This window comes from Oncorhynchus masou, chromosome 25 (assembly GCF_036934945.1).
Source record: "Oncorhynchus masou masou isolate Uvic2021 chromosome 25, UVic_Omas_1.1, whole genome shotgun sequence".
In the NCBI taxonomy this organism is placed as follows: domain Eukaryota; kingdom Metazoa; phylum Chordata; class Actinopteri; order Salmoniformes; family Salmonidae; genus Oncorhynchus; species Oncorhynchus masou.
Window position 1 is genome coordinate 35,171,851 of NC_088236.1, and position 25,748 is coordinate 35,197,598.

General features: G+C 43.4%; 1 protein-coding gene across 1 annotated transcript; it reads left to right on the forward strand.

Moving 5' to 3' along the window:
• The first annotated feature begins 421 nt into the window (after positions 1–421).
• Positions 422–11,055, forward strand: LOC135514186 (TBC1 domain family member 10A-like). The gene is made up of 9 exons (XM_064937470.1): positions 422–1,427; positions 3,245–3,344; positions 4,660–4,767; positions 4,843–4,949; positions 5,081–5,195; positions 5,479–5,544; positions 5,663–5,852; positions 6,879–7,033; positions 7,630–11,055. Exons 1-9 carry the CDS (start codon positions 1,246–1,248, stop codon positions 8,347–8,349), a joined length of 1,743 nt encoding a protein of 580 aa, XP_064793542.1. The 5' UTR covers positions 422–1,245; the 3' UTR covers positions 8,350–11,055.
• The last annotated feature ends 14,693 nt before the right edge of the window (positions 11,056–25,748 follow it).

Consider the following 25,748-nt stretch of genomic DNA (forward strand, 5'->3'; position numbering starts at 1 on the left):
GAATGGAATGGGACATATTGTCATGCTGTGCAAGTGGGGTATTATATGCGTAGGTCAAATTAAGTCAGCAGAAGTTCAAAAGTGAGGCAACTGATGTGGCAATAGATGTAAATTTAAGCGGTTGGGGGAATTGTTTTAAGATGGTCATACAATGGATCGTTTAGCTATTTGCTATTGCATTTTAGGACCTCTTTAGGTGTGTGTAATGTATATATGATTTGAAAAAATATCGAATTTGGTCTTTATTACTATAGCCCAGAGAAAGGCATTGAACAACACCATAAATTACAAAAAAAGACAGTCAAAAAATAACATGTTTTTGAAGCGTCAGTACTATATCTAGGAGATAAGAAAGCTCAGGAATTAATTTTAGCATATTTTATTTTACACATATGTAACCCCATATTTGGGGTAGACGCACAACTACCTTCAGACGAGTCCCGTGACACTTGAGTCTTTCCTTACCATAGAGTGGTCATAATAGTTTAGGTCAAACCGTTCGAACAATGCAGACGTTTTCGCGAGAAGGCAGACGCGTCAATCGACTAATGGATTTCTTAAACGAAGCTGGGAGGAGGGACCTACCTTTTTCAACTGTTTTGGACTAATTACACCCTGAACACAGACGAAATGAGACAGCCGAACTTCCCCCCCAGGCGAGGAAACGGAATCCATGGACCAGGAAGGAAGGAATGAAACTAAAACGTTGTTTAGCTTGCTTCACCGACATAACAAACACAAATGTCACATTTGTGGTGAATTGTGCTAGTTAGATTAACATGTAGTCGATATGGAAGTTATTTCAACCTAGCATGCGTCTTTATGCGTTAACTTACTAGCGAACTAATACATCATTGACACATCACAAGCTAGCTAGGCTAACGCGTTAGTCAGCTTTGAAAGGCTGGAAAGTCAACATCATACGGGGGATTTTGCGGTATTCACTAATTTGGCTCACTCAAAGATCATGTTAAGTATTTGTTTGTGTTAATAACCAGATAAAGTAACTAGCTAGTTAACGGTAGTAGTTAGTTACAGTAGCTAACTAACTTTTTTTTTTAAAGTCGATTAGTCCTGACGGGCTATTTGCTAGCGGCTAACACTAGCTAACTAACGCTAGCCTAGCTACGTGTTCCATGCCATGGCAATGGTTTTGTTTGTTTGGAAACTTTCGTCTGGTTTCATGCTGTTGGTTGTGACCGTGCCAACGAAATAACGTTAGCTTTGGTTATTTTTTGAGCTATCATGGCTAAAATAGAGAATGGTCGCAAGTCGGCCGACTCTAGAAGTATCAGGACAATTAGCAGCAGTCATATGGACGACGAGAGCTCCCTTGGCTCAGACTCCGAGATCAACGGCTTCACCAACGACAGGCACACGGATAAATATGGATTTATTGGAGGGGCGCAACAGTATTCAGAAGAATCGTAAGTAACCTTGGTGTTCTGCTCGCATGGCCCCATTTGTAAGCTTATACATTCCTATAGTTTGTTGGCTAACTCTCACAACTTTGGTGGGGAAAATGTGAAATGTTTACCAAATGCCAGTTCTTTCAGATGTACATGAACTGAACGACATCAAATGTGTGTTTAAAGGTTTGTCTCGTCTCAAACCCCACCCATGAAAAATAAATGGCACCTAGTATCAACCTCCCGATCATGTCACCAAGCTTTATTTAACTAGGCAAGTCAGTTAAGAACAGTTCTTATTTTCAATGACGGACTTGACAGAAACTCACTGTTCTAAAATAATGTGTTTTATTTCACTAGCTAGCTATGTCATTTAAACACAATACTATTTTAAGACCTGAACAAATTTGCTAACATCATAACGTCTCTGTAAACAGAGCCCTCCCTGACAACCACTTCTCTGCTCTAAAGGTCAGGCGAGGCCCCTGATTGTTTATGTCCAATGTTTGGTCTTGTATAAGATAAGAACAGAATACTCTGGAGGCAAACCGAGAATAACCTGAGTGGTGTGAAGGGCGACGCTGACCGGCTTCATCATTTTAATCTCCTTTCCTGTTCATCCATCTCTTTTGTTGTGTCTCTTTGAATGACAATGCCTTATGGACACTGATGGCATATAACTGCTGGCAGCATGGAGACGCAAACGCTCCCCTTTGTGATTGGAGGGACACCGGGTTTTGTTTTCTTGAGCACATGTGCTGAACCAAGAAGGAAGTACATCTTTTTTTCTGACTTTGATTCCGCTCTTTTCTTAACCTTAATAGTTCTCTTAAGATGCATAGAGTTGGAGCACAACTGGATTTGGTCATTGGATTACTGCTCCCTTCACCTTCCAAACAACTTCATATCTAAACAATATTATGTATTTCATTATCTGTGCCATGAGCACTTTTCCCATTTCCTCTCTGGTTTTGCCAGAGCAGAGGTAACAAATGAGTCTCTCTGATTGTGAGAAGGCTCTGTTCTTGTGCTCATGCCCCTTGGCCCTGCTGAGTAGCACACTGTGAGTGGAGGAATGAGTGAAAGTTGTGCCAAGCATTAGTTGCTTGGGAGCTTCCTGTTTTCTGTGAGGTTGACTGGCCTTGTGCCACAGCTCTGGTGCCCTGTTGTTGGAGTGCCTATTCTGGCTCAGGGTTGTATAGGAAGTGGAAGACAAAAGGGTTTTATTTTCATTTGTATAGGGTGGTAGGCAAACTTGCAAAGGAAGATACACATACTTATAGCCTTTTGCACACTTTTGGGTATTGGAGTGAACAGAATTACAGCAGACTTCTAGGAGAGAGGATTGTCCAAATTTAAAGGCCTCTCTTTGAAGACTTCTAACATCTCATGATTACAAGGTTGTGCTCATGATTACATACTAGTTGAGTGCCATCAGGCCAACCTATAAGAAAATGTTAGGCCTATATTTTGTCATGCATTGTGAGTGTTCTATTCTCAGTTCTGTTTATTGGCTAGAGCCAAACTTACCACATTATAGCATTACCTCATCTCTTGACTGGTTCTGCACCAGGCCCGCCCTGCCTAAGTACGTAGAGGGAAAGTCGAATGCCTCTGATAGCATACCTGTTTTTCCCTTTCCCCCTGCTTGAATCTCTTATCTTTAATGCTTCAAAACCTGTACATTTGCATTATAGTTCTTCTAGACACCGTTTATATACAACTAGCTGTAATACACACTCACATTTCTGAGAAATTATATTATTTTTTAAAGATATAGTTTTGGATTATTTGGAATTCTAATATTTTCCTTCTTGTTCTTCTCTCTCCCCCAGGGCTCAGGACGTCCCTCCAGAGGTTTTGAGACAGCGAGAGGTCAAGTGGCTGGACATGCTCAGCAACTGGGACAAATGGATGGTCAAGAGACACAAAAAGGTCAGACCTGCTGAGAGTTGGAATTCATAGGTCTGACTTCATTTGTTGCCATGTCTAGACTGTTGTGACACTGTCTCTCACCATCTGGTCTTAATTATTCCTCAAACGATCCTAAATAAGTTTGTTCACAGTATGTGGCAACTCCTTATTATGTTATTAGCCAACCGGGGCCTAGTTTGTGCTTTCATCTTGTTGGCACTCTGCCCTGTATGTGTAAACCCAACTGTTACTTCCATCCTCTATCCAGGGCAGGCATGTTGGGGGTTTTGGTTGTATTGGATGACAACAACATCTTGCAGTGCCTAATAATTCAAAGACAAGCCAATGATTAACCTGTATGTCACTCAGACATTGGCCTGTTTGTTCCTCTGTAAACTTAATGTTTGGAAGAAGCTGACCTTTTGATGATAGTTTTCTTCATGGAGGTTGTGCTTGTCTTTGGCCTTTGGCCAGATTTTCATCACTAGTTGCCTAGCCGGATCTACCCGTGTGTCTAGCGTTAGCTATTCAACTACAGCCTCATCTAATTTTCCATGAGTCAGCAGCAGGGAGTGACACAACCCGTCCCTTTGTCTCCGGTTAGTGCTTTCCCAGGATCCTTAGGGGGTCCTTACCATAAACACTAACCTTAGCTAACCATTTTACTTTAATATAGTATGGATGTCCCAAGGAACCCAGATAGCAAAGATCCTTCATCTCCCTCACTGACTCAATGTTGGGCTAAGTAACAGAGCAAGACTCTGGGTGTGGTTGTACTAACATCACGTCCCTGTTACAAAGATGGTGGTGAGATTTCGGGTTTGACAGCGACTCGCTTGTTCTCACTGCAATCTCAAGTATGAACATGGTTAAGGGCATTACCACATGAAACGTACTGAAGCACACGCTTAAATATACACACAATTATTCAGTAGGCATTTTTTGCCTCGGACTTCTGTGCTGGTTAATTGAGGTCAGTCAGTGAAGGTCATAGTGTCTGTTTCCCCTTCTCTACTTTGTTGTTCCATGACATCCTCATGGATGTTCACACTCTTCTGGGAGGAGGAGGAGGGGCCTATGATCTCAGTAAAAATAAATGGACTGAGTAGTACTGTGAATAAGCCATTATTCCACTGAACCTGTACATTATTGTCTTGGATCATCTATTTCCAAAGGCCTGTTCTGTTTTCCCTGAATACGAGGTCCATCCTGTTCAGTCAACAATACTGGCCTACAGTATAAATGTGTAGTATAACAACTCTATTGCAATGCAGCTTTATCTTCACTGGCACATTCCTTGGTTGGTGATGAATACATTTCTGTCTCTGTTTAACAGGTGAGACTGCGGTGTCAGAAAGGGATTCCTCCCTCACTGCGAGGCCGTGCTTGGCTCTACCTGTCAGGGGGAAAAGTGAAGAGGGAACAGAACCGAGGGAAGTTCGAGGTTGGTTATGTTCTCTCTTGCTCTGTGTTTTTTTTACTGTGTGGGAGTGTGGTTGACTCCCTGGTGTTGTTACAGGAGCTGGACAGTCAGGCTGGAGACCCGAAGGAGCTGGATGTGATTGAGAAAGACCTGCACAGACAGTTCCCCTTCCATGAGATGTTTGTGTCACGGGGGGGCCACGGGTTAGTTGTCTCAAACAATGGAATAATTGACCCTCACTCAGTGACTGATGTTTGATTTTGTCTCGTTTGACCTTTGTCCTTGTGTGTTCATTGCCTTGTTCATGGGTTTGTATGTTTGTTTACCCACACAGGCAACAGGACCTGTTCCGTGTTCTGAAGGCCTACACACTGTACAGGCCAGAGGAGGGCTACTGTCAAGCCCAGGCCCCCATTGCTGCTGTGCTGCTCATGCACATGCCTGCTGAGGTGAACCCTGTGCCTCTGGGCTCATGCTTAAACTATGGTTCTCTCAAAATAACTGCCTGACCTGTGGTGTAGCTCAGTGAATAGTGCTTTGAACTAGCTTCCTATTTATAAGGGAATTGTTTGTATGCTACACCTGTAGTTTGCCTGTTAGTGTGTGCTTTAGTTTTGGTTCCCTCTGTACCTGTAGTTTGCCAGCTAGTGTGTGCTTTAGTTTTGGTTCCCTCTGTAAGGGAAGGTTCCGTTCACAATTTCCTCACACCACCATCTCCACGTTTTTCCACAGGATGCGTTCTGGGGGCTGGTCCAAATTTGTGAGAAGTACCTTCCTGGATACTACAGTGCTGGGCTGGTAAGACATGTGCCCTTCACAAATGCTCTAAAGGAAAAGGCACATAGAGTTAACTAGACCACACAAGATGTTTTGTTATCCTGTCCGTATGAGACTACATGCTCATCTGTCCCTGCAGGAGGCCATTCAGTTAGATGGAGAAATCCTGTATGCCTTGACTCGGCGCGTCTCCCCTTTAGTCTACCGCCACCTGGAAAAACACAAGATGGAGCCCATCCTCTACATGACAGAGTGGTTCATGTGTGCCTTCTCCCGCACCCTGCCCTGGGCCTCTGTGCTCCGCGTCTGGGACATGTTCCTCTGTGACGGTTTGTTGCAGAAACTTCCACACAAACATCTGTCTTGCATTCATTTAGTTACGACCTCCAATTTACGCTATACATCTACAGTAAGGGAGAGTGGGGTAAGTTGAGCCTTTTTTTTGTTTTATTCTCTCTGTCATGGGAAATATAGTATTCTTTCTAACAAAGAGATGTACATATTTTTCAGGGTGTTGGGTATCCCTGGAAATAATCTGAATTCATGTAAACATAACAGTTTTGAAAACAGCATGTCTAAAAAAAATAAATTAAAAAGTGGTCTCTTGGCACCACTTACCCCGGGTATGGGGTAAGTTGAGCTGCTGGACAGGGTAAGTTAAGCCGTCTACACATTTCTGTGCTGAATGAAATATTACCACTACCCTTTTAAAGCCATGTCAGTCTTTATTTCCCAAACACAATTCAACATAATCATAATCGCTTTTTGGTCTTTTAATAATTTTAAGCATCTTAACACGTTTAACACCTTTATAGAAAACTTTTAACATGGACCAGGCCCTGTTGTTACCTCATATCCCAGCCATAATGCCTTGCATTTCACCTGGGAAGAGAACACTTGGGGCTGAACCTACCCCAAGGCTAACATTTTGACTATATTACCCAAAACAGATACAAGAATTCACTTTCATCCAAGGTTTAGGACCTCCTATGGAAGCTTATCGAGAGCCCAACTGATTTATAGCAAGGTCTTAAAATGATCTACTTTGGTTTAGATACATTTGGTGAAAAAACTGTTTTTTGGACCTAACTTGTTTGCCACTTTTTCCATGTGGTTTCTTCCTTCAGGCGCCATAAAATTATGACCTCTCCCTAAATATTTGGTCAAATTATACATTTTGTGAATGGTTCCCCAGAAACAAGGGTGGCTCAACTTATCCCACTCTTCCTAATTGTTGATCACCCAAATTAGATAATCAATAAAGTTCCTGTGATGCTTGTAATTGTGAATTCTAACATCTGCAATCATCCCTCATGTCCAGTTAGTGACCGTGTGTCCTCTGAACCCTCCCCCAGGTGTGAAGATCATCTTCCGGGTGGGCCTGGTGCTGCTGAAATGCATGCTGGGTACCCGTGAGAAGCTGAAGGCGTGTCAGGGCCAGTATGAGACCATGGAGCTGCTGAGGACCATAGAGCCACGCTACATGCAGGAGGGCTTCCTAGTCAGGGAGGTAAGGACTTCACTAGCAGGGAATCAATGACGGTAGAGAGACACAGGACTTACCCAGTAATAAACACAGTTAAAGATGCTTATCCTGCGGTCATGCATGGTCTTTGAGCAGCCTGGGGTAGTAGAAAGGACCAAGATAATGAGGTCACACCCCTATTTCACCCAGATTGAGAATAGTCATCTGTGTTTGTCTGTAGAGTACAATGGCTGTTCAGAAGTCTATAGTACTGTGGAAATGTAGAGTTCAGGGTGGAAGTTCAAGTGATGCAGAGAGACACACATCGACCACAGTTCTGACTAGTCTGTGTCTAGTCCCTTTCCCTGGCTTCGTGTGAGTGTCTCTTCAGTTTGACAATGGCTTCTCTGACCATTCTCACTGTGAGAAGCTCCTTCAGCCTCAGGCAGTTTGGCATTTACTAACAAGGTTAAGATTAGGACTGGAATGAATCCCCACTGAAAAGCCTTCTCTCCTCTTGGCCATTAGCCCTGGTCTTTTTGCATGACATTTCCTACAAGGCAGACAAAAACAGTTTTCTATTTAGTAACACTATGTGCCTGTAATGTCAACCACCAGCAGTAACCTCTCTTCTCCCTCAGGTTCTGGAGGTGCCTGTGTCAGAGCGGGACGTTGAAAGGGAGCACCATGTTCAGCTGAAGCGCTGGAGGAAGAACCGTGGTGAGCTTCACTGCAAGTCCCCTCCCAGAATGCACGGTGCTAGGGCTATTATGGCCTCGGAGCCTCCCAGTCGCCAGGACCTGCGTCAGAACCCCACCATCATCGTAGAGTCGCCCCTGCCTCAGCCTACACCTCAGCTGAAGAAGGGAGAGAAGAGCAAGGAGGAGAAGAGCAAGAAGAAAGGAAGTATGAAGAAAGCCCCTACTGTCATGGAGATCCCCAACCCTTATCCTTTAGCCGTTGACCCCCAGAGAGATCCCCAGCTTCCACTGATAGATCCCCAGCTTCCACTGATAGATCCCCAGCTTCCACTGATAGATCCCCAGCTTCCACTGATAGATCCCCAGCTTCCACTGATAGATCCCCAGCTTCCACTGATAGATCCCCAGCTTCCACTGATAGATCCCCAGCTTCCACTGAGAGATCCCCAGCTTCCACTGAGAGATCCTATGCCTACTCTCAGAAACTCAACAGTACAGCAGCCTCTCGTCAATGACACACCCCTCCCAAACACACCTGAAGACTCTCCACCGCCACACCAACCAACGCTTAACGACCAGTCTCTTCTAACAGTGTCGCCCCTCCAGAAGTCCACACAGAGCCTGAGTAGCATAGAGGCAGATCAGGACACATACCTGTAGCTCTTGCTTTGGGCAGAGGGTGGAACAGCATGTCTGAAACTGGGCATGATGGGTACAAGGTGGAGGAGTGAATAGTAAAAGAGGAACTGGAACTATCCCTGTGTTATCCTGGACATGACTCACTTCCACAATGAGTCTAAATCTGATGTCACCCAGACACAAAATGCCTTGCTCTGCCCCAGGCCAGGCATATGTGCCCCCTGACCTCTTGTGGGAGATTCCAGGATGGCTCTACGGAGGATGTTCCAGTTGTCATTGGGACGATCTCAATGGCATACTACTTGCGTCCTCTCTCCTCGTCTCCTTCTCAAAAGCCATTGGATGAGAAAGCCAGAGGTCTCTCCCCTCTGACTTTCTCCTCCAGTGGGTTTTGAGAAGGAGATGAGGAGCGAGACACGAGGATTATGACATTGAGATCTTCCCATTCACTCGCTCACTTTAGGCCCTCTGCATGCCAACCAAGCCCTCTGTCTGTTTACCAGGCACTAGCACAGCTCCGCCATCAACCTGCAACTGGGTGTGTATCATGGCCAATGGCACTGCTGCCCAACCATGTGCCACAATTGTATATTTTTCTATATATTTTTTTTCTTCCCTGCTTGCTTTTAAGACACCGTGTTGCCTAGACCACACAGTCAGCAGCATTCACTAATGCATCACTTCTAAGTGTTCTACTACTTTAATCCATATGTTACCTCTTCATTATTCTTTACTCTGACTATTAGTGATGTGAAAGGGAGACATGTTACTCATTTACTGGTAGTGTAGTTATTGTATACATGATGCATTCCTTTTTAAACATGTCAAAGACCACCCAATAGTGTACCAGGTTCTAGGGTTTTACTCAACCTGCCTTTGTTTGGGCAAAATGCATGTTTGTTTTTTAAAATATTCATTCAAATCTCCAAATCACCTGTGGTGTGTAAGAAATAGGAATGCTTAAGAAAGAGAGCTATTGTTTATAGTCCCAGTTAGCCTTGGTGACAAGCAAAGAGTGCTTCCATTCTTCACCACCAGAGAGCAGCCTTGGTGACAAGCAAAGAGTGCTTCCATTCTTCACCACCAGAGAGCAGCCTTGGTGACAAGCAAAGAGTGCTTCCATTCTTCACCACCAGAGAGCAGCCTTGGTATGTTCTTCCATCTGTTACATTCCCCTTCCTAAAAAGGAACGCACAACAATCTTGTCTCGAATTTACAATACGAGGACATACACTCCCTATCAATTCCATACTTTCAAAGGAACTTCGTTAGCATGTAAGCATGTTTTACTTTCCAGTGAAACATGACGTGTGCATAAATCCTCCAGACCAGCATGACTTGTGACTGTTTATTCTCCTAGTCAGGTGGTAATGGGCCTGATGTCCTGAGACCAGACAAATCCTCACTGTGCCAGGCTGTTCCAGTCCCTATGTAGCGTTTAACTCGTGTAAGATAAGTGGAAGGGAGAGAGGCCTGGACATTCCTCACAATATGACACATTCCTATCCTTGGGTTCCTTAAAAGCCAATTAGTCTTGTGGATAACATGCATAGTCTTCTCTGTATCGTGTATGTATTAATGCATGTTTCTATTTTTAACACTTCTTTGGGGGGGGGGGGGGGGCTGTGTGTGCTATGCCAGTTAGCTATGAAGTGTTGACCTCTGCTCCTTGCCTCCGGTGTGCTAGGTGTTCTGGACCTGGCAGGCTAGTTACTGTATCTCTGTGGTATTGGAAAGGCGTGAATGACCTCATTGCTACACTGAGTGACCGATCCAGAAGGCGCAAAGATGTGATTAGAATCATCAGTGATCCACTTCCTTTTACTAGATACTTAGTTGTCTCAATCGCTGCAGATGGGCAAAGAGGGTTTCTGTACATGGTGATTGAGACTTTACTTTTGGGACATTTTTGGAATCTTCATGTTTTGGGATAACATGGGAGCCTTTCCATTTTTAAATCAGTGTAATTAATTTGGGAACGTCGTGAGGCCTGTTATGATCCTGCCTTTTCTTTGGGGAAGAAACAAACTAATTGGACAGTGACCATAACCTTTTTGAGGAATTCAGTTTAGCGGGAGCTTAAGGTTTGCACTCAAAGGTGTCAAGTTGAAACATTCTGTTTACAGCATGATGGGAAATGATTCATTAGGGATTAAGATGTGCATGACTCAATGCACATCAAGTATTATTACACATCATTCCACTGAATCCTGCAAGTGTCTTATACAAGTCACCTCTAAGACCTCACTAAAAAGCAATACAAGTTGAATGGAGAGCAAATAACAAAGCCTTTCTCCACCTAAGTGCATAGTGGCCTGTATTACATCCCATTCTGCAGGTATTCTAGTTGAACTTGATGCTTCAAATGTGTAGATAAGACTAATTTGTAAAATGACGTTATTTTGTAATGAACATTTATTTTTTCAATTGTTTCCATGCTACATATTGTATTTAATAATCAAAATCCACCATTTGCCATATCATGGTAGATCTATTTTAGCTAGACAATTTTGACACTAGTTTCACAGTTTGAAAAGCAAACACAAAAGTCAATGCTTTCTTCCCTAGAAATGTCTTCTCAGCAGAATGCTGGTTTTAATTGTTCTTCTGGAGAGACCTCTGGGATTAATGTCAACCATCAGTAAATATATCATATGTTCTGCATTTCTCCTAGAAGGGGTTACATATTGTTGTTTTTACAAATAAAATCACTTTGATCTTCACCAACTAATGACTTTGCAAATTGGAAATTGGTTATATAGTATAGTAGTGAGCCTGATGAGGTTTGTGGGGCGAGTTTACTTTATAGCAGCAGAGGGAGCAGTAGAGCTGTAGAAGACCGTATACACAGAGTGTACAAAACAGGAACGCATTCCTACACCCAGAACAGCCTCAATTCGTCAGGGTATGAACTCTACAAGGTGTCAAGCATTCCACAGGGATGCTGGTAAATGTTGACGCCAATGCTTCCCACAGTTGTCAAGTTGGTTGGATGTCCTTTGGGTGGTGGACCATTCTTGATACACACACAGCAAACTGTTATGCCTGGTAAAAACTAGCAACGTTGCAGTTTGACACTCAAACCGGTGTCCCTAGCACCTACTATACCCCGTTCAAACGCACTTCAATCTTTTGTCTTGCCCATTCCCCCTCTGAATAGCGCATACACAATCCATGTCTCAAGTGTCTCGAGGCTTAAAAATCCTTCTTTAAACTGGTCTCCCCTTCATCTACACTGATTTAAGTGAATTTAACAAGTGACAATGAGGGATCATAGCTTTCACCTGGTCAGTCTGTCATGGAAAGAGCCGGTGTTCCTGATGTTTTGTACACATTGTAGACTTGTCTTCCAAGAACGCTCAAACACTTCAACCAATTAAGGAAATATTTGACGTCTCTTTTTACCCTCATTTCTGCGATGTGTAACCTACTCGAGGTGAGGTCATCCCAAGGTACTTCTGCCACCCTGACTAATTATACACGCGGTTTTGTTTTTCTTCATTTGATTTGATGGTCAAACATCTCTTATTCCCACCTCGAGGTGTGAGATAATTGGAGTGAATGCCTAACCTCTTCCCCTTGTTCAGCACAAATTGCTACCTCTACGCCCCCAATAAACCCATTTATGGTCAGACAATAGGTGAACTACCTGTGTCTCCAAGCAACAGGTCATTTCTTTTCTTGAGGTCAGTAGGCAAGAATAATTAGGTCTTTCCATTTCTATTGTTTCTTGTGTCAAATGAACAAATGCAAGTCAAGATTAAAAAATTAAACAATTACCAGAATTTGAATTTCTTATATTGAATTGTTTTATTTGGTACAGAGAACCAAACATTTTGAAATACTGTCAAATGCTGAATACACTTTATTGTGCATAATTTCACAAGTTTGATAATAGCTGGTTGCATGGGGCTTTGCGAAACCATGGTAAAGAGTACAATTATTTGTTAGTCACATTTTGTATTGCCTCTTGCTCTCGTGGTCTCTAAACTGGCTAGAGGTATGTCAACAGTTAATGGTTTAGGAATCCATGCACCCACCGTTACGCACTCCCTCTCAGCAGTGGACACCTGCCCTTCTTTCAGTGCCACCGTTCCATTTACATCTCAAAGGGGACATCAAGAAGGCCCTTTCTGTGCTCTTCTCCACTCTCCAGAAATGATCTGATTTATCTGTTCAACGGAAATATGTGCCTTTAGAAAGCCATCCCTCCCTTCTTGTCCTCCGCTAATAGAGATGGGGAGAAGGAGCAGTAAAAGAGAGACTTGTGGTCCTGATCCTTCGACCTAACGGACCCCTGTCACAGTGGTTGATTCATGCGATGCGGGTTACTTGGAACTCCATGCTCCCATGGCTCTTTGTGTTAAGGAATAGGGGGCACGGCAAAGTGCAAAGCAAAAGCCGCCTGTATTTCTGAGGTATCCGATTCCCATGTTTGATGGCACATGACAGGTTGGCTCAGGTCAAATTAAAAGGCAGAGGTAACGAACATGTCTACGGACCTTGTTATAGGCCATGCAGGTGAGCCTTTCAAGGCATGGTGAAATAAGTGTCATTTATCACACCGATGGAAAACATTAGGTGTTGTACGAGGAGCCCTACTCAGGAAGGGGATCTGGGGCAGGCCTGATAATTGAATCATGCCAGTGTTTCTCCATGTGGAGTTCTCATCAGCTGTCAAAGGGAAACTCTACACTTTGACATTTTGCCTTCCTTATGAAGATGTAGTTGCCTGTAGCAACCTTGTGTAACATTGATAATACACAATGTCTATATTAATATATGCACGGGGAAGTTGTGCAAAGCAATGCTTGTCTTTTGTGTATATGCTGTGCTATAACACTGCACTTACTTACAAATCCCTTCCTCCATACAGACTTTGCTTGTCTCGTGTGTCCTTGTAAATATTCCCCATGTTTTGGCTCATGTATTCCTAACCATTCCAAACAGGCTGCCGTTTATTCATGTTATCATTATGTCTGTTAATGTTTTCAGTGTTGAGTTTAGCCTGCGGGTCCCAGTACGCCACCATACAGCCTCCTTATATAGAGGCTTTTGAAAACATGTGGGACTGTAATTTTGCCAGCTGTTCTACATTTTTCCATGTTAATATTATCCTCATATGGGGTCTAAGTATACACTTAATTCCAAGGTGGTAAATGTAACTTATGATAACAAGCAAGAATGCCCAAGGGCACGTTTTAAAGGGAACTGAAATACTTAATGTCATCATGGTCTTTACTCCAGTTACCCCCAGTTGACATACGCCCTGCGGCTAAAAACAAATAAAATACAGTGATTGAATAGTCTGAGGGCTAAATTCAGCCTGCCAATCAGTAGACTCTTATCTGATGAACAATAGAGACGGTGTTCATCTTGTAAGCTACAATAAAGTGTGGGTGAATGGTGGAAAGACAAGTGAAGCGTAGTAAGTGTCTGCTAATCACCTTGGTGCTAAGCCCACGGAACACTGAGCAGAAAGAGATGATGGGTGTGTGCGGGGTCTAAATGATACACACCTGTGTGCCCTGCAAAGGCTGTCACAATCCTGGGTGTTGAAGCTTTTCATTTCCTCTTACACAGCTCCCCTCCACTACGACCCCTCTAATCCATCTCCTCCTCCAGCTCAGCAGTGCCAGAGGCAGGCTCAATTAGGGCTGCAGTTTTGTCAAGAAAATGAACCATGAAGCGTACACCCACATTCTCACCCTGAAACTCATTAACCTTGGTCCAAGTTAGGTTAGTGTCTCCCTTAATTGTCTTAATCATGTACTGGATGTTAAACTAATCCCGAATGACCTGACTCTGGGCATGTTCTTCCTCATATAATGCTTGTAAAAGTAATAATGGGAGATTCAGTGGAATTCACACGTTAGTCTCAATCTCCTCATCATCCCTCCATCTGATATACTTTATCCTTTTTGCTGCAGCTCTCTTCCCCTCTGATTGCTGAATCATTAAATATGTTTTACCCCATCGGTTATATCATGTACTCCCCCTTCACAAAGGTTGTGACCCTTGTGACCTAAATCATTATTGCCCTATCTAAACGTTCTAGCTAAAATATTAGAATCCTTGATTAATTCTCAGCTAAGATCTTATCTTTGAAATCTATTCTAAATTTACATCAGTCGGGTTTTAGATCAAGTCATAGCACTATCTCTGCTGCATCCATAGTTAGAAATGTGGTTAATGGTTTGGACAAAAGGCAACATTGTGCTGCCCACTTCATTGACCTGTCAAAGGCTTTCGATACTGTTGATCACTCACTGCTAATTCAGAGGCTTTCCAAATTGGCTAGGTAGACCAGGCTGCATGTAACTGGCAAAATAAATACTTGACCGATAGAACTCAACGTGGATCTACTGATGGTGTCAAATCAGGTTTCCTGGATATTATGAAAGGTATCCCACAGGGGTCGATTCTGGGTCCTGTACTTTTTACTGTTACATTAACAATATCATTTACATTTACATTAACAATATCATCATCTTTATTGTCTGTAAAGAACTGTAACCTGCACTTGTATGCCGATGATACTGTTGTGTATGCGATTTCCCCCACGGTTGACCAGGGTTTAACTGAACTACAGGCTGCCTTTATTGTATTACAGAAGCTTTATTGACCTGAAATTAGTATTGAATGCAGGTAAATTGAAGTAAGTATATGTTGTTCTCTAGAGCGCATGTAAATAACTCTGATTTATATGTAGTTGGGATAGTGTCCATATTGATCGTGTCCCTGCTTACAAATATCTGGGCATCTGGAAAGATAAAAAGCTGTCTTTTAAAAAGCATATTTATGAGTTAAGAAGCTGAGAATAAAAATGGCCTTCTTCCATAGAAATAGGTCCTGCCTCTCGCTAAATAGTAGAAAGCAGACTATTTAGTCGGTCCTAGACTATGGTGTTGTCATTTATATGAACGCAACTGCCACTTCATTAAAAGCGGTTTATCATAGCGCACTGCACTTTATTACAAACGACAATTGTAGTACTCATCACTGCCTTCTCTACCAGAAAGTTGGTTGGCCCTCTTTGATGTCTCGTAGGTTGATACATTGCTATATTTTCATTTATAAAGCCCTTTTACAAAAAGTCCCACGGTGCCTAACATCTTTAGTAAACTTTAGACATATGAGTTACCATACCCAGTCTCAGGGATGGCTAACGCTGGGAATTCCTTTGGTCTCTACTGAGTTAGGAAAATCAGCTTTTAGTTTTCTTGCTCCTTATTTGTGGAATAATCTTAAGAATGTTCTTAAATGTGATGTTTTGGTGCCTCTAGGGGAATTCAGAAAGTTGATTGAGGACTGATGAATGTGTTTGTTTTTATGACCATATTTTTCTTCTGCTTGCATTTAGTATTTATATGAATGTGTGTTTTCTGTTATTTATGTCATTCAGGGCTCATATGTAGAATAGACCTTGGTCTCAGTATGACTCCCTGATAAAATAAAGGTTAAATAAATACATTAAATAAAACAATCTTAAGAGGTTTAAACATGGCAAAGGGTTTCTGAACTCTGCTGCTTTGGTGGCATTGATTGTCAGTAATTAAAAGGCCCAAGCAGGTATAGAGTTTGCTGTTAAATGGATATCCGCTGGGGGTGTTTGTTTAGATGTGGTTCCTGGTCAGTGGGTGATGAGTAACAGACACAGATGGTGGGCATAAGCAGCCTGGCCCAGCCCGGGAACTTATTAGCCTCCCATGTCTAATTCAGCCCTATGCAGCCCACTCCCACTGAGCCCCCAGAGGACTGCAAGCCTGGCCTGCCTTGCCTGCTTCTGTAACTCTACCCTCTGTGGTAGGACTCCATTGTTGATGGAGGGGGGCCACTGGCTTATCTAGTCACACAGAGGGTGGAGTGGGACAAACAGGCTCAGGGGCTCCCAGAGAGAGGGCATGGGGGTGGGATGTGGGAGACCTGCTTTGCTTGTCTGTTTGAGCAGCCTTTTTCAAGCAAACTATCTTGTTTTAAGATGGCATTACGTTTCTGTTCTAGCATGTTGTTGTGATGCTACTGCATCTCCGATGTTTGATTTGAATCAAATCAATCACGATTTTTTTTTGTCACATGCTTCGTAAACAACAGGTGTAAATTAACAGTGAGTTGCTGATTTATGGGCCCTTCCCAACAATGCAGAGAGAAACATAGGAATAAATGCAAGCGTTAAGTAAGTGATATGTTGGTTATATACACGGAGTACCAATACAGAGTCGATGTTCAGGAGAACGAGGTAAATATAGTGACTTCGGAAAATATTCATACCCCTTGACTTAAACATTTTTATTTAAATTTTTAAAAATCTCACATTTTTATTGAAAATGAAATACAGAAACATCTAATTTGCATAAGTATTCACACCCCTGAGTCAATACGTGTTTGAATCAGCTTTGGCAGCGATTACATCTGTGCATCTTTCTGGGTAAGTCTCTAAGAGCCTTGCACACCTGGATTGTACAATATTTGCGCATTATTCTTTTAAAAATTCTTCAAGCTCTGTCAAGTTGGTGGTTGTTCATTGCTAGACAGCCATTTTCAAGTCTTGCCACTCAGGAACATTCAATGTCGTATTGATAAGCAACTCCAGTGTATATTTGGCCTTGTGCTTTAGGTTATTGTCCTACTGAAAGGTGAATTTGTCTCCCTGTGTATGTTGGAAAGCAGACTGAACCAGATTTCCCCCTAGGATTTTGTCTGTACTTAGCTCTAGTCCATTTCTTTTTATCCTAAAAAAACTCCCTAGTCCTTGCTGATGACAAGCATACCCATAACATGATGCAGCCACCACCATGCTTGAAAATATGAAGAGTGGTACTCAGTGATGTGTTGGATTTGCCCCAAAAATAACACTTTGTATTCAGGAAGCATGTTTTGCAATGCTTTTTTTCTGTACAAGCTTTTAACTCTGTCATATAGGTTAGTATTGTGAAGTAACTAAACTGTTGTTGATCCATCCTCCATTTTCTCCTATTACAGCTGATTTTAAGTTCCTAAACTGTTTACTTCCTCTCCAGCAACAGAGTTAGGAAGGACTAGGTGTACAACATCCAAAGTGGAATATTCAATGTCAGGATTTTAAAATTGTATTTTTACCCATCTACCAATGGATGCCCTTGTTTACGAGACATTGGAAAAACCTCTCTGGTCTTTGTGGTTGAATCTGTGTTTGAAAGTCACTGCTCGACTGAGGGACCTTACAATTATCTGCATGTGTGGGGTACAGAGATGAGGTAGTCATTAAAAAGTCATGTTAAACACATGTAGAAATGTTTCCCCCTGAACTTATTTAGGCTTGCCATGAAAAAGGGGTTGAATAATTATTGGCTCAAGACATTTCATGTTTTTATTCATTTAAAAAAATAAACAGAATTCCAATTTGACATTATGGGGTGTTGTGTGTAGGCCAGTGACACAAAATCTAAATGTATTCCATTTTAAATTCAGGCTATGTACACTGTATGTACACTGTATGTACACTGTATGTACAGTACCTCTCAACCAGCTCCACCTTGAATGCTTTTCCAACAGTCTTGAAGGAGTTCCCACATATGCTGAGCACTTGTTGGCTGCTTTTCCTTCACTCTGCGGTCCGACTTATCCCAAACCATCTCAATTGAGTTGAGGTCTGGTGATTGTGGAGACCAGGTCATCTGATGCAACACCCTATTACTCCTTCTTGGTCAAATAGCCCTTACACAGCCTGGAGATCTGTTGGGTCATTGTCCTGTGGTAAAAACAAATGACAGTCCCACTAAGCGCAACCTAGATGGGATGAAGTATCGATGCAGAATGATGTGGTAGCCATGCTGATTTAGTGTGCCTTGAATTATAAATAAATCACTGAGAGAGTTACCAGCAAAGCACCCCCACACCATCACACCTCCTCATTTGGTTGGTCGAACTCCACTTAAAGAGTCATTGTCGTTTTTCTATTGGCTTGAAGCCATATGACCTCCTGAGTCTACTGTATACTTCTTGCCTCCTGTTTGTGGCTTTGGGATGTGATTCATAACCAAGGTGAATTTGTTTTGGATGATGAGTCTCCTGTCCTGTTTGTTTTCGCACTCCTTTGTGTGCCACCACAATAGGAAAACGGATGACATTGCACAAATGCCCACACAGTGATATCCACTGTGCACTGGACAGGAAGTGTGGTTCAAACGGGATTAGGTTAAAGGTCAGCCAGATGCATTATAGGGGGCCGCCAGAGGGGGAAACAGTGTGGGCAGTGGGTTAGCGTTCGAGGGCCTGTTTATTTTACAAACAGTGGGAGCAGATTAGTATGGAGCCGGGCTCTCCCAACCATATGGGTAGGATGTCCTCTGTTGGAAAGCACTCAACAAACCATTGTGCTCTGAGCAGAGATGGGACCACACACTGACACTATTTTAGTCACGACTAATGATCTGAGACAAGACAGTAGGCTATGATATTGTGGCCAACATTTATTTTCTTTAAACAAATAATTATATTTTCAACTTGATTCCACTAACACTACAAACCAAGGATACAGTAATGTATGAAAAACAATCCTCCCCCCAACACATTTGGGTCATCAATATTCTGGGTGCGTGCAGGTTCTGTCCAGAGCGTGGTTAGGAGCGAAAAACAGGAAGTGTAGTGCAATCACCACCCCTGAATTGGCTGGCTGTAGTAGGATGCCTCAGAAACGGTGCTTCCAAACAGCCAGATGACTCTGTTCAACTGTGCCAGAACATAATACTGCTGCTGTGCTGACAGCATTACTGCAATAATGCTCTGAGATGAGTCCATGTTTGGATTGGCGTAATCTAGTAGCACCATTATCAAATACTCTCTATGACGTCTTCAGTCACAGATGGCACATTGTTGGTATTGTTCAGACAGAACTTGGTGCCTGGATGTGTGGGGTAGTATAGGCGTAGGGATGCTGGGAAAAGCAGACCCTGGGATAGGCTGTAGTGTAGCTGACACGGTGAGGAGATGTGGACTAATGGAGCTGGAGTCTCCGGGGTACTCTCTGGCTTCTCTTAAATCAGACAGCTGAGAGGCCTGTATTAGAACAGGGGTACAGTACACGCACACCCCCCACCTCCATCCCACCGTGGTCTACTCTGGTCTCAGCACTCCGCCAGCCTGCCATTATGACGACCAGATGAGGGGAAACCTGAGCATTAGAGGGTGCTCTCTCCGCAGAACGGAACAATAAAAATAACAGCAGTTTTGATGTTCAACAGTGTTGATGGGGCCCCTCTCTTTAAAAAATCAGTCCAGGAGTACAGTAGTGGAGGGAAATGTTGCGCACTGGTGTGGGCTGGAGTGAACAGAAAGCTGGTTTGTTTCCCATGCAAAGAGATTGAGTTTAGTTTGAGTGTTATTTACAGTAAACCAAGGTGCTATCAGCTGAACAGTGCTGTTGTGGAGTAGCGTAGACAAAGGCCTTACGTCTCCACACTGGACTATGATTGAGGATGATCAGGTCTGAGAACAGGGACTTGTTAACACTAGTGTTATGGAACACTGGATGCTGAGGGAAAACTGCCACTAGGTTTTAGCCCAGCTCCCGGCCTGGGTAGGTTTCTATATTGTTGGTTTATGTTGGATTAGCGTTGTTACAGAATGTGGTTTTTGATTAAGCTTTTCGTGCCCTCTCACAGATTTTGGTTTACCAAGGGGGGTGTTATACTAAGACTTCTCTGAATGGGTTCAGCTGCAGGACATTTCTTAATACAGTAGATATATATATTCTGGAAACAATCTTCCATTCTCATCCATTACAATCTCAGAGACAGGTGTTTGTCTCTGACTGGAGCATCACCCCAATGGTGGTGGTTAGGTTACTGCAGTACTACATGTCCAGGGATGGATAGCTGAAGTACTATGGTTAGGTTACTGCAGTACTACATGTCCAGAGATGGATAGCTGAAGTACTATGGTTAGGTTACTGCAGTACTACATGTCCAGAGATGGATAGCTGAAGTACTATGGTTAGGTTACTGCAGTACTACATGTCCAGGGATGGATAGCTGAAGTACTATGGTTAGGTTACTGCAGTACTACATGTCCAGAGATGGATAGCTGAAGTACTATGGTTAGGTTACTACAGTACTACATGTCCAGGGATGGATAGCTGAAGTACTATGGTTAGGTTACTACAGTACTACATGTCCAGAGATGGATAGCTGAAGTACTATGGTTAGGTTACTGCAGTACTACATGTCCAGGGATGGATAGCTGAAGTACAATGGTTAGGGTTGTGGATAAGGTGTCCATAACTGTACACTTAAAGGGGCAATCTGCAGTTGCTACATCCATTTTTTTTAAACTTTTTAATTAATGATAAACAGCTATTGATTCTTGAAGAATATTACTAATAGCCTCATGAGCTTAGCTCAACTGTCGTACCCTATGAGAAACCAAAATATACTCTTGTTTTACTCCTTTGTAATCATTGCAAATGTATGAGGATAAAGAGAGCTGCACACTCCATATATAAACCCCCTGTAATTTATTGTGTAAATCACCAACGTTTCAGCATCACTGTGCCTGAAGAAGTTTATATATGGAGTGTGCAACAGCTTTATTATTTATAGCTTATAGTTCATACGCTGTTAGTCAGCACCTCTACATAAAATAATTATCTCTGGGTGTCCGCCAGCTCATGTTTTTTATTCAAGCCTCGTAAGTGTAAAGAAGCACTGTACATCCTCAAATCACGGTGAAAACCTTTATCAATGGCCCTGTCCATTTTGGAGTGGTTCCATCTCTCAGCTCTTCACCAAACCAGTGGTGAGATGCCCACCTTGTTATTGTTTCAACTGCAGATTACCCCTTTAACTGTGTTAAGCATTATTACCCTGTGCTTTTTTTCAGGGTTGACAGATAATTGTAGTAGATGTTTCATGCTAATTGATCAAAAGTGTAACTGTTGTGTTTTGGGAAGAATAATAGCCAGAATATTCATGTAAGTGAGTACATGTCAGCCGTTTGTATTTCAAAAAAAATCTAGAATAAATGTCTTCCCCTGAGGAGGGGATGATGACATAACTCTGATTGGAGTCAATGAAGTCCTAGCATTCCTGAACACATCTGGATGGAGTTTAGGGCTAGGGTTTGGTTATGTGTCTGCATATGTGTGTAATACTCAGGTATTCAGTATTCATCTCATTGAGGTCCCTTTATCACTGTGATTGCCTGGGGGTGTGCTGTCATCCGGCTCTACCGCAGGCTGTGATTGGACTCAGGTCTCATCAGGCACAGCCATTAATAGTTGTACGAACACTGCAGATGAGAAAGTTTATCTAATCACAGAGAAACACGATCATGGACAAATGAGCCATCAGGAGTCTATACCGCCTCTTCCAATCAACATGTTTTATTTGACTTGTTCTTTTCGTTTGCTGCAATGCAGTCACAACTGCTTTGCAGCAAAAGTTTTTGGGGAATTTGAACTCAACATCTGATGTGGTTTTAGTGCATACCGATATGGCCCATTTCTAGCATGGTTTACAGTATATAGAGTACTCTATGAGTATGTTCTATGAGGTGACTGGGCTGCGGGGTGGGTGGGTGTGTGAGGGGCTGGGCAAACCTGAGAAAGCAGAGTTGGGATGGCGTGCGGGCAGCGCCGGCAAAAGAGATCAGTCAGGAGGGGAGAGTGGCGGCGCTGCCAGCGATCACAGCAGGAAAGATAATAAAGGAGAAGGTGTTAACTGTGAGCCCTCAGGAAACACACGGACTCCTCCACACATTGTTACGGCCTTAATGCAGCCGTGGCTATAGCCCCAGAGACGGCCCTCATCTTAAACTGGCTTACTATAGACTGGGAAGAAAATCAAACAGCCTTGGTTATCACAGGAAGGGAGGGGGTTTAAGTTGTGAGCTGCAGTCTGGACTTCTTTGAGATCTACACTTCATAAACACTATCCATCAACTCAGTCAGTTGAGACAATGGACTTGGCACACAATGCCTGGCCTCGCTGACTAAGATGGTGATGTTCTCCTGGATGAGGTAGTGTGTGTCAGCCGTTGTACTGATATTGCTCTACTCTCGCCCTGAGGATGGAGCCACGTGATTCAGCTTCAGCCTCTCCAAATGTCACAGGTGCACTCAATTTTATCACACATTACCCACTGGGCACAGACGTCAACTCAACGTCTATTTCACGCTGGTTCAATGTAATTTCATTTGTATTACGTGGAAACGACGTTGATTCAAGCAGTGTGCGCCCAGTGGGTAGGTTCTCAATCAGGTTGCGTTTCTTTCTTTGAAATTCCATCTAATGAAGACGTCATGGCCAATGCTTTTCTCGTTTAAATAATCCTGACCAAAGACACAGTGAACAATGCCTTGTTTAGTAGTGCTGTGTTTGCAAGCTGTGGGTTCCAGTTGAAAGAGCCCAGGACCAAAGGCTGAGCCCAGCTATGCAGCTGACTCTTATTTAAAGTCACCCAAGCACTGGCTCAGTCAGAGAGAGCAAAGCCTGTAATTAAGATAACAATGAGTCTCTCTGCCTGGTGAACATATTGGCTGACTGCTGGTGACCACAGTGTTATTGATCAAAGCTGTTTGAGTGGGTAGAAAGGAAGAGGAAGGGGGAACAGGAGGAAAGGCTGTTTGACTATATGAACAGGTGACAGCTACCCCAAAGCCCTGGCCACTTTTTAGGCCCAGATGTTAATAGTATCGTCTACTGGTCAGAATGTGCCACCCAGGAGCACCATGCCGTTACTGAGGGAGATTGTAAAGACACAGGACCTGACGTCTTTTGGCATCAGGCACAATTGGTCATTATATCCCTATCAGAACGGGCCCTGGGTGAACAGAGACAATACAGAGCCCTGACAGAGCTGGAGACTGGCTGCCTGGCTGGCCGAGCAAAGTTACACGTTATCAAGAGAGGTTCTTCCTCCTGAACACACCCAATGTTTTGACCGAGCTTAGTCACAGTCACCCGGGCAATGTTCCCTTACGTTATTTTCCCTCAGCCACTTGGCCGACTCAGAGAAAGGATCACACAGACTTCAATTCATTGGAGGAAACTGTATTTATAACTATATTTAGCTGTAGTGTTTCGGATACTCGAAGGGGATTTACTAAATTGGCATCAAAGTATCTTTTAATGGCTATAAATCTCACTTTTAGTTGCATCAACATGAACTTTGTCCCGTTTTGGTGAAAACTCATCAGTGAGCATTTGCACCGTTCAGCAGTTAAAGACCAGGGCAGAGCTGTGCAAAAACAGTAGCTTATTAAAGAATGAATAATCCAGTGTTCGTTGTGGTGATCCAGGGGCGGCTGTTACACACGTGTGTTAGTGCGGTGTGACCAAGCCTGGACACAGATGGTGTGGTGGAACTGATCCAGCTGGGACTCCACCCACGGCCTCTCTCTCTCCTTCCCTCCCTCCTGCTATCGCTCTGATGTAATGGGAGAGGCTGTGATGGCTGCCACGAAGGGGCCTTCCTCACCTCCAAACAGAGTTGAAAAAGTCGGAGGTTTCGCAAAGGAGAACCATAAAACAGTCCCGGTGACTTGCACGTAGAGCTCGCCGTTTACTGCAGAGAGCAGAAAAGCGTGAGACACCGACAGAGTAAAGGAAAGGGACTGAGACAGAGACAGCAGGTCATTGAGAAACTGTGGAAGGAGACTGGATAAAGAGCTACATTATCGTAGGGCCTCTTGTTTCTGTGAGAATCAGCTTCTTAGCTGAGCGCTATGTCTAAATTGAAGGGAATAAGGACTCCTTCTCCTTCCCTAACCCTCCAAGCCCAGATGGAGCAGGAGAATGTACAAGTCAGCCTGTATAAGCGACCACTGCATGACACCACTATTCCTCTGACTATTTAGCTTAGCTAAAACATGATCTTTGAAGTATCTTGATCTCTATAGTCATTGGTGTCAGGCAGGGTAGCCTAGTGGTCTGAGTGTTGGACTAGTAACCAGAAGGTTGCAAGTTCAAACTCCAAAGCTGACAAGGTAAAAATCTGTCATTCTGCCCCTGAACAGGCAGTTACCCACTGTTATTGAAAATAAATAAATACATTTTGTCCTTTATGCTAAGATGAATCCCCACATGTATACTTGTTCTCGTCATTGTGTGAAAAATCTATATTTCTTTTCATTAATATCTTGTGTGTGTGGCACTGTGTGCTGAGGTGATGGTGTCAAGCCACAGGAGAGGCACAGGGGCCTCTCAGGAAATCATTGGAACCAGGAGTCCACATGTTGTGATGACAGCCACAGCCGGCCCAGCCGCTCACACACTGAATAGTGTACGGTATTGGCCTGATTACTTCTTTGCATCTTGAGCAATCAGTGGACCCCTCCTAAACATGCTGTACTCAGCCAGACACACAACACACACAGAGATGATAATACAATACAGTAATGATTCAACTCAAGGTTGAGTGACTAACCATCAATCCACTGATAGTGTGGTTGTGGGATCTAATGTCAAAGTGTAAGTGTCTTCCCTGAGAGAAGGGCAACACACACAGAGAGGCAGCCTCCCATAGCAACCATGGACAGACACATCCCAAACACTCCAGTTGGTCACCTTGCCTCCCCCCTGTTTACTCTGCTACCCACAGATGTGCTGAGACTCATGGAACAGGTACAGTGGGCCCCTGAAGTTGCCATCAATGTTCTGTTCCGGTGCCTTGTATTGTAAAGGTGCCTTGTATTGTAAAGGTGCCTTGTATTGTAAAGGTGCCTTGTATTGTAAAGGAAAACGACTGGGAAAATCTACAGTAGGAAATACTTTTATGCTGTTGATGCTCCCATCAATGTGCCTGGATAAGCTGTATGACTTCTACAGGGTTGTTTTTAACCTTACATCTTTTGTGTTTTTAACCTGGATTTTATTTCTGTCCTGTATTGTAGAAAAATCCCCCTTGCCTTTAACATCACCCCTCACCCTTCACCTGAATCAACTACCCCCCCTCCCCCCTCCATCCCAACCCTCACCACCCAGGACTGTGGCTCTGTCCTGGGCTTCACAGCTCTCTCCTGCCATATCTCTCTCTTCTCCCCTCTCCTGCTCCTGTGTTCTCCCCTTATGAAAACAGGAAGGGTGTGTTTGCAAAGCTAGAGCTCAGGGAGTTGGGCCCTGGCCTGCACTAGCTGACCTGAAGAGTGAGAGAGAGTGTGTGTGTGTGTGTGTGTGTGTGTGTGTGTGTGTGTGTGTGTGTGTGTGTGTGTGTGTGTGTGTGTGTGTGTGTGTGTGTGTGTGTGTGTGTGTGTGTGTGTGTGTGTGTGTGTGTGTGTGTGTGTGTTCGTTCGTTCGTGCATTTTCTCTGTTTATCTGCATGCCAGGGTAATTACTTTCAGGCAGCCCCTGAGTGCCTTACCCTCTATTCTTTATCTCATTTGAGGTCCTGCAGTCAGTACCTTGGGCATTGTGCCTCAAAGACAAAAATTCTCAGCCCTGCAC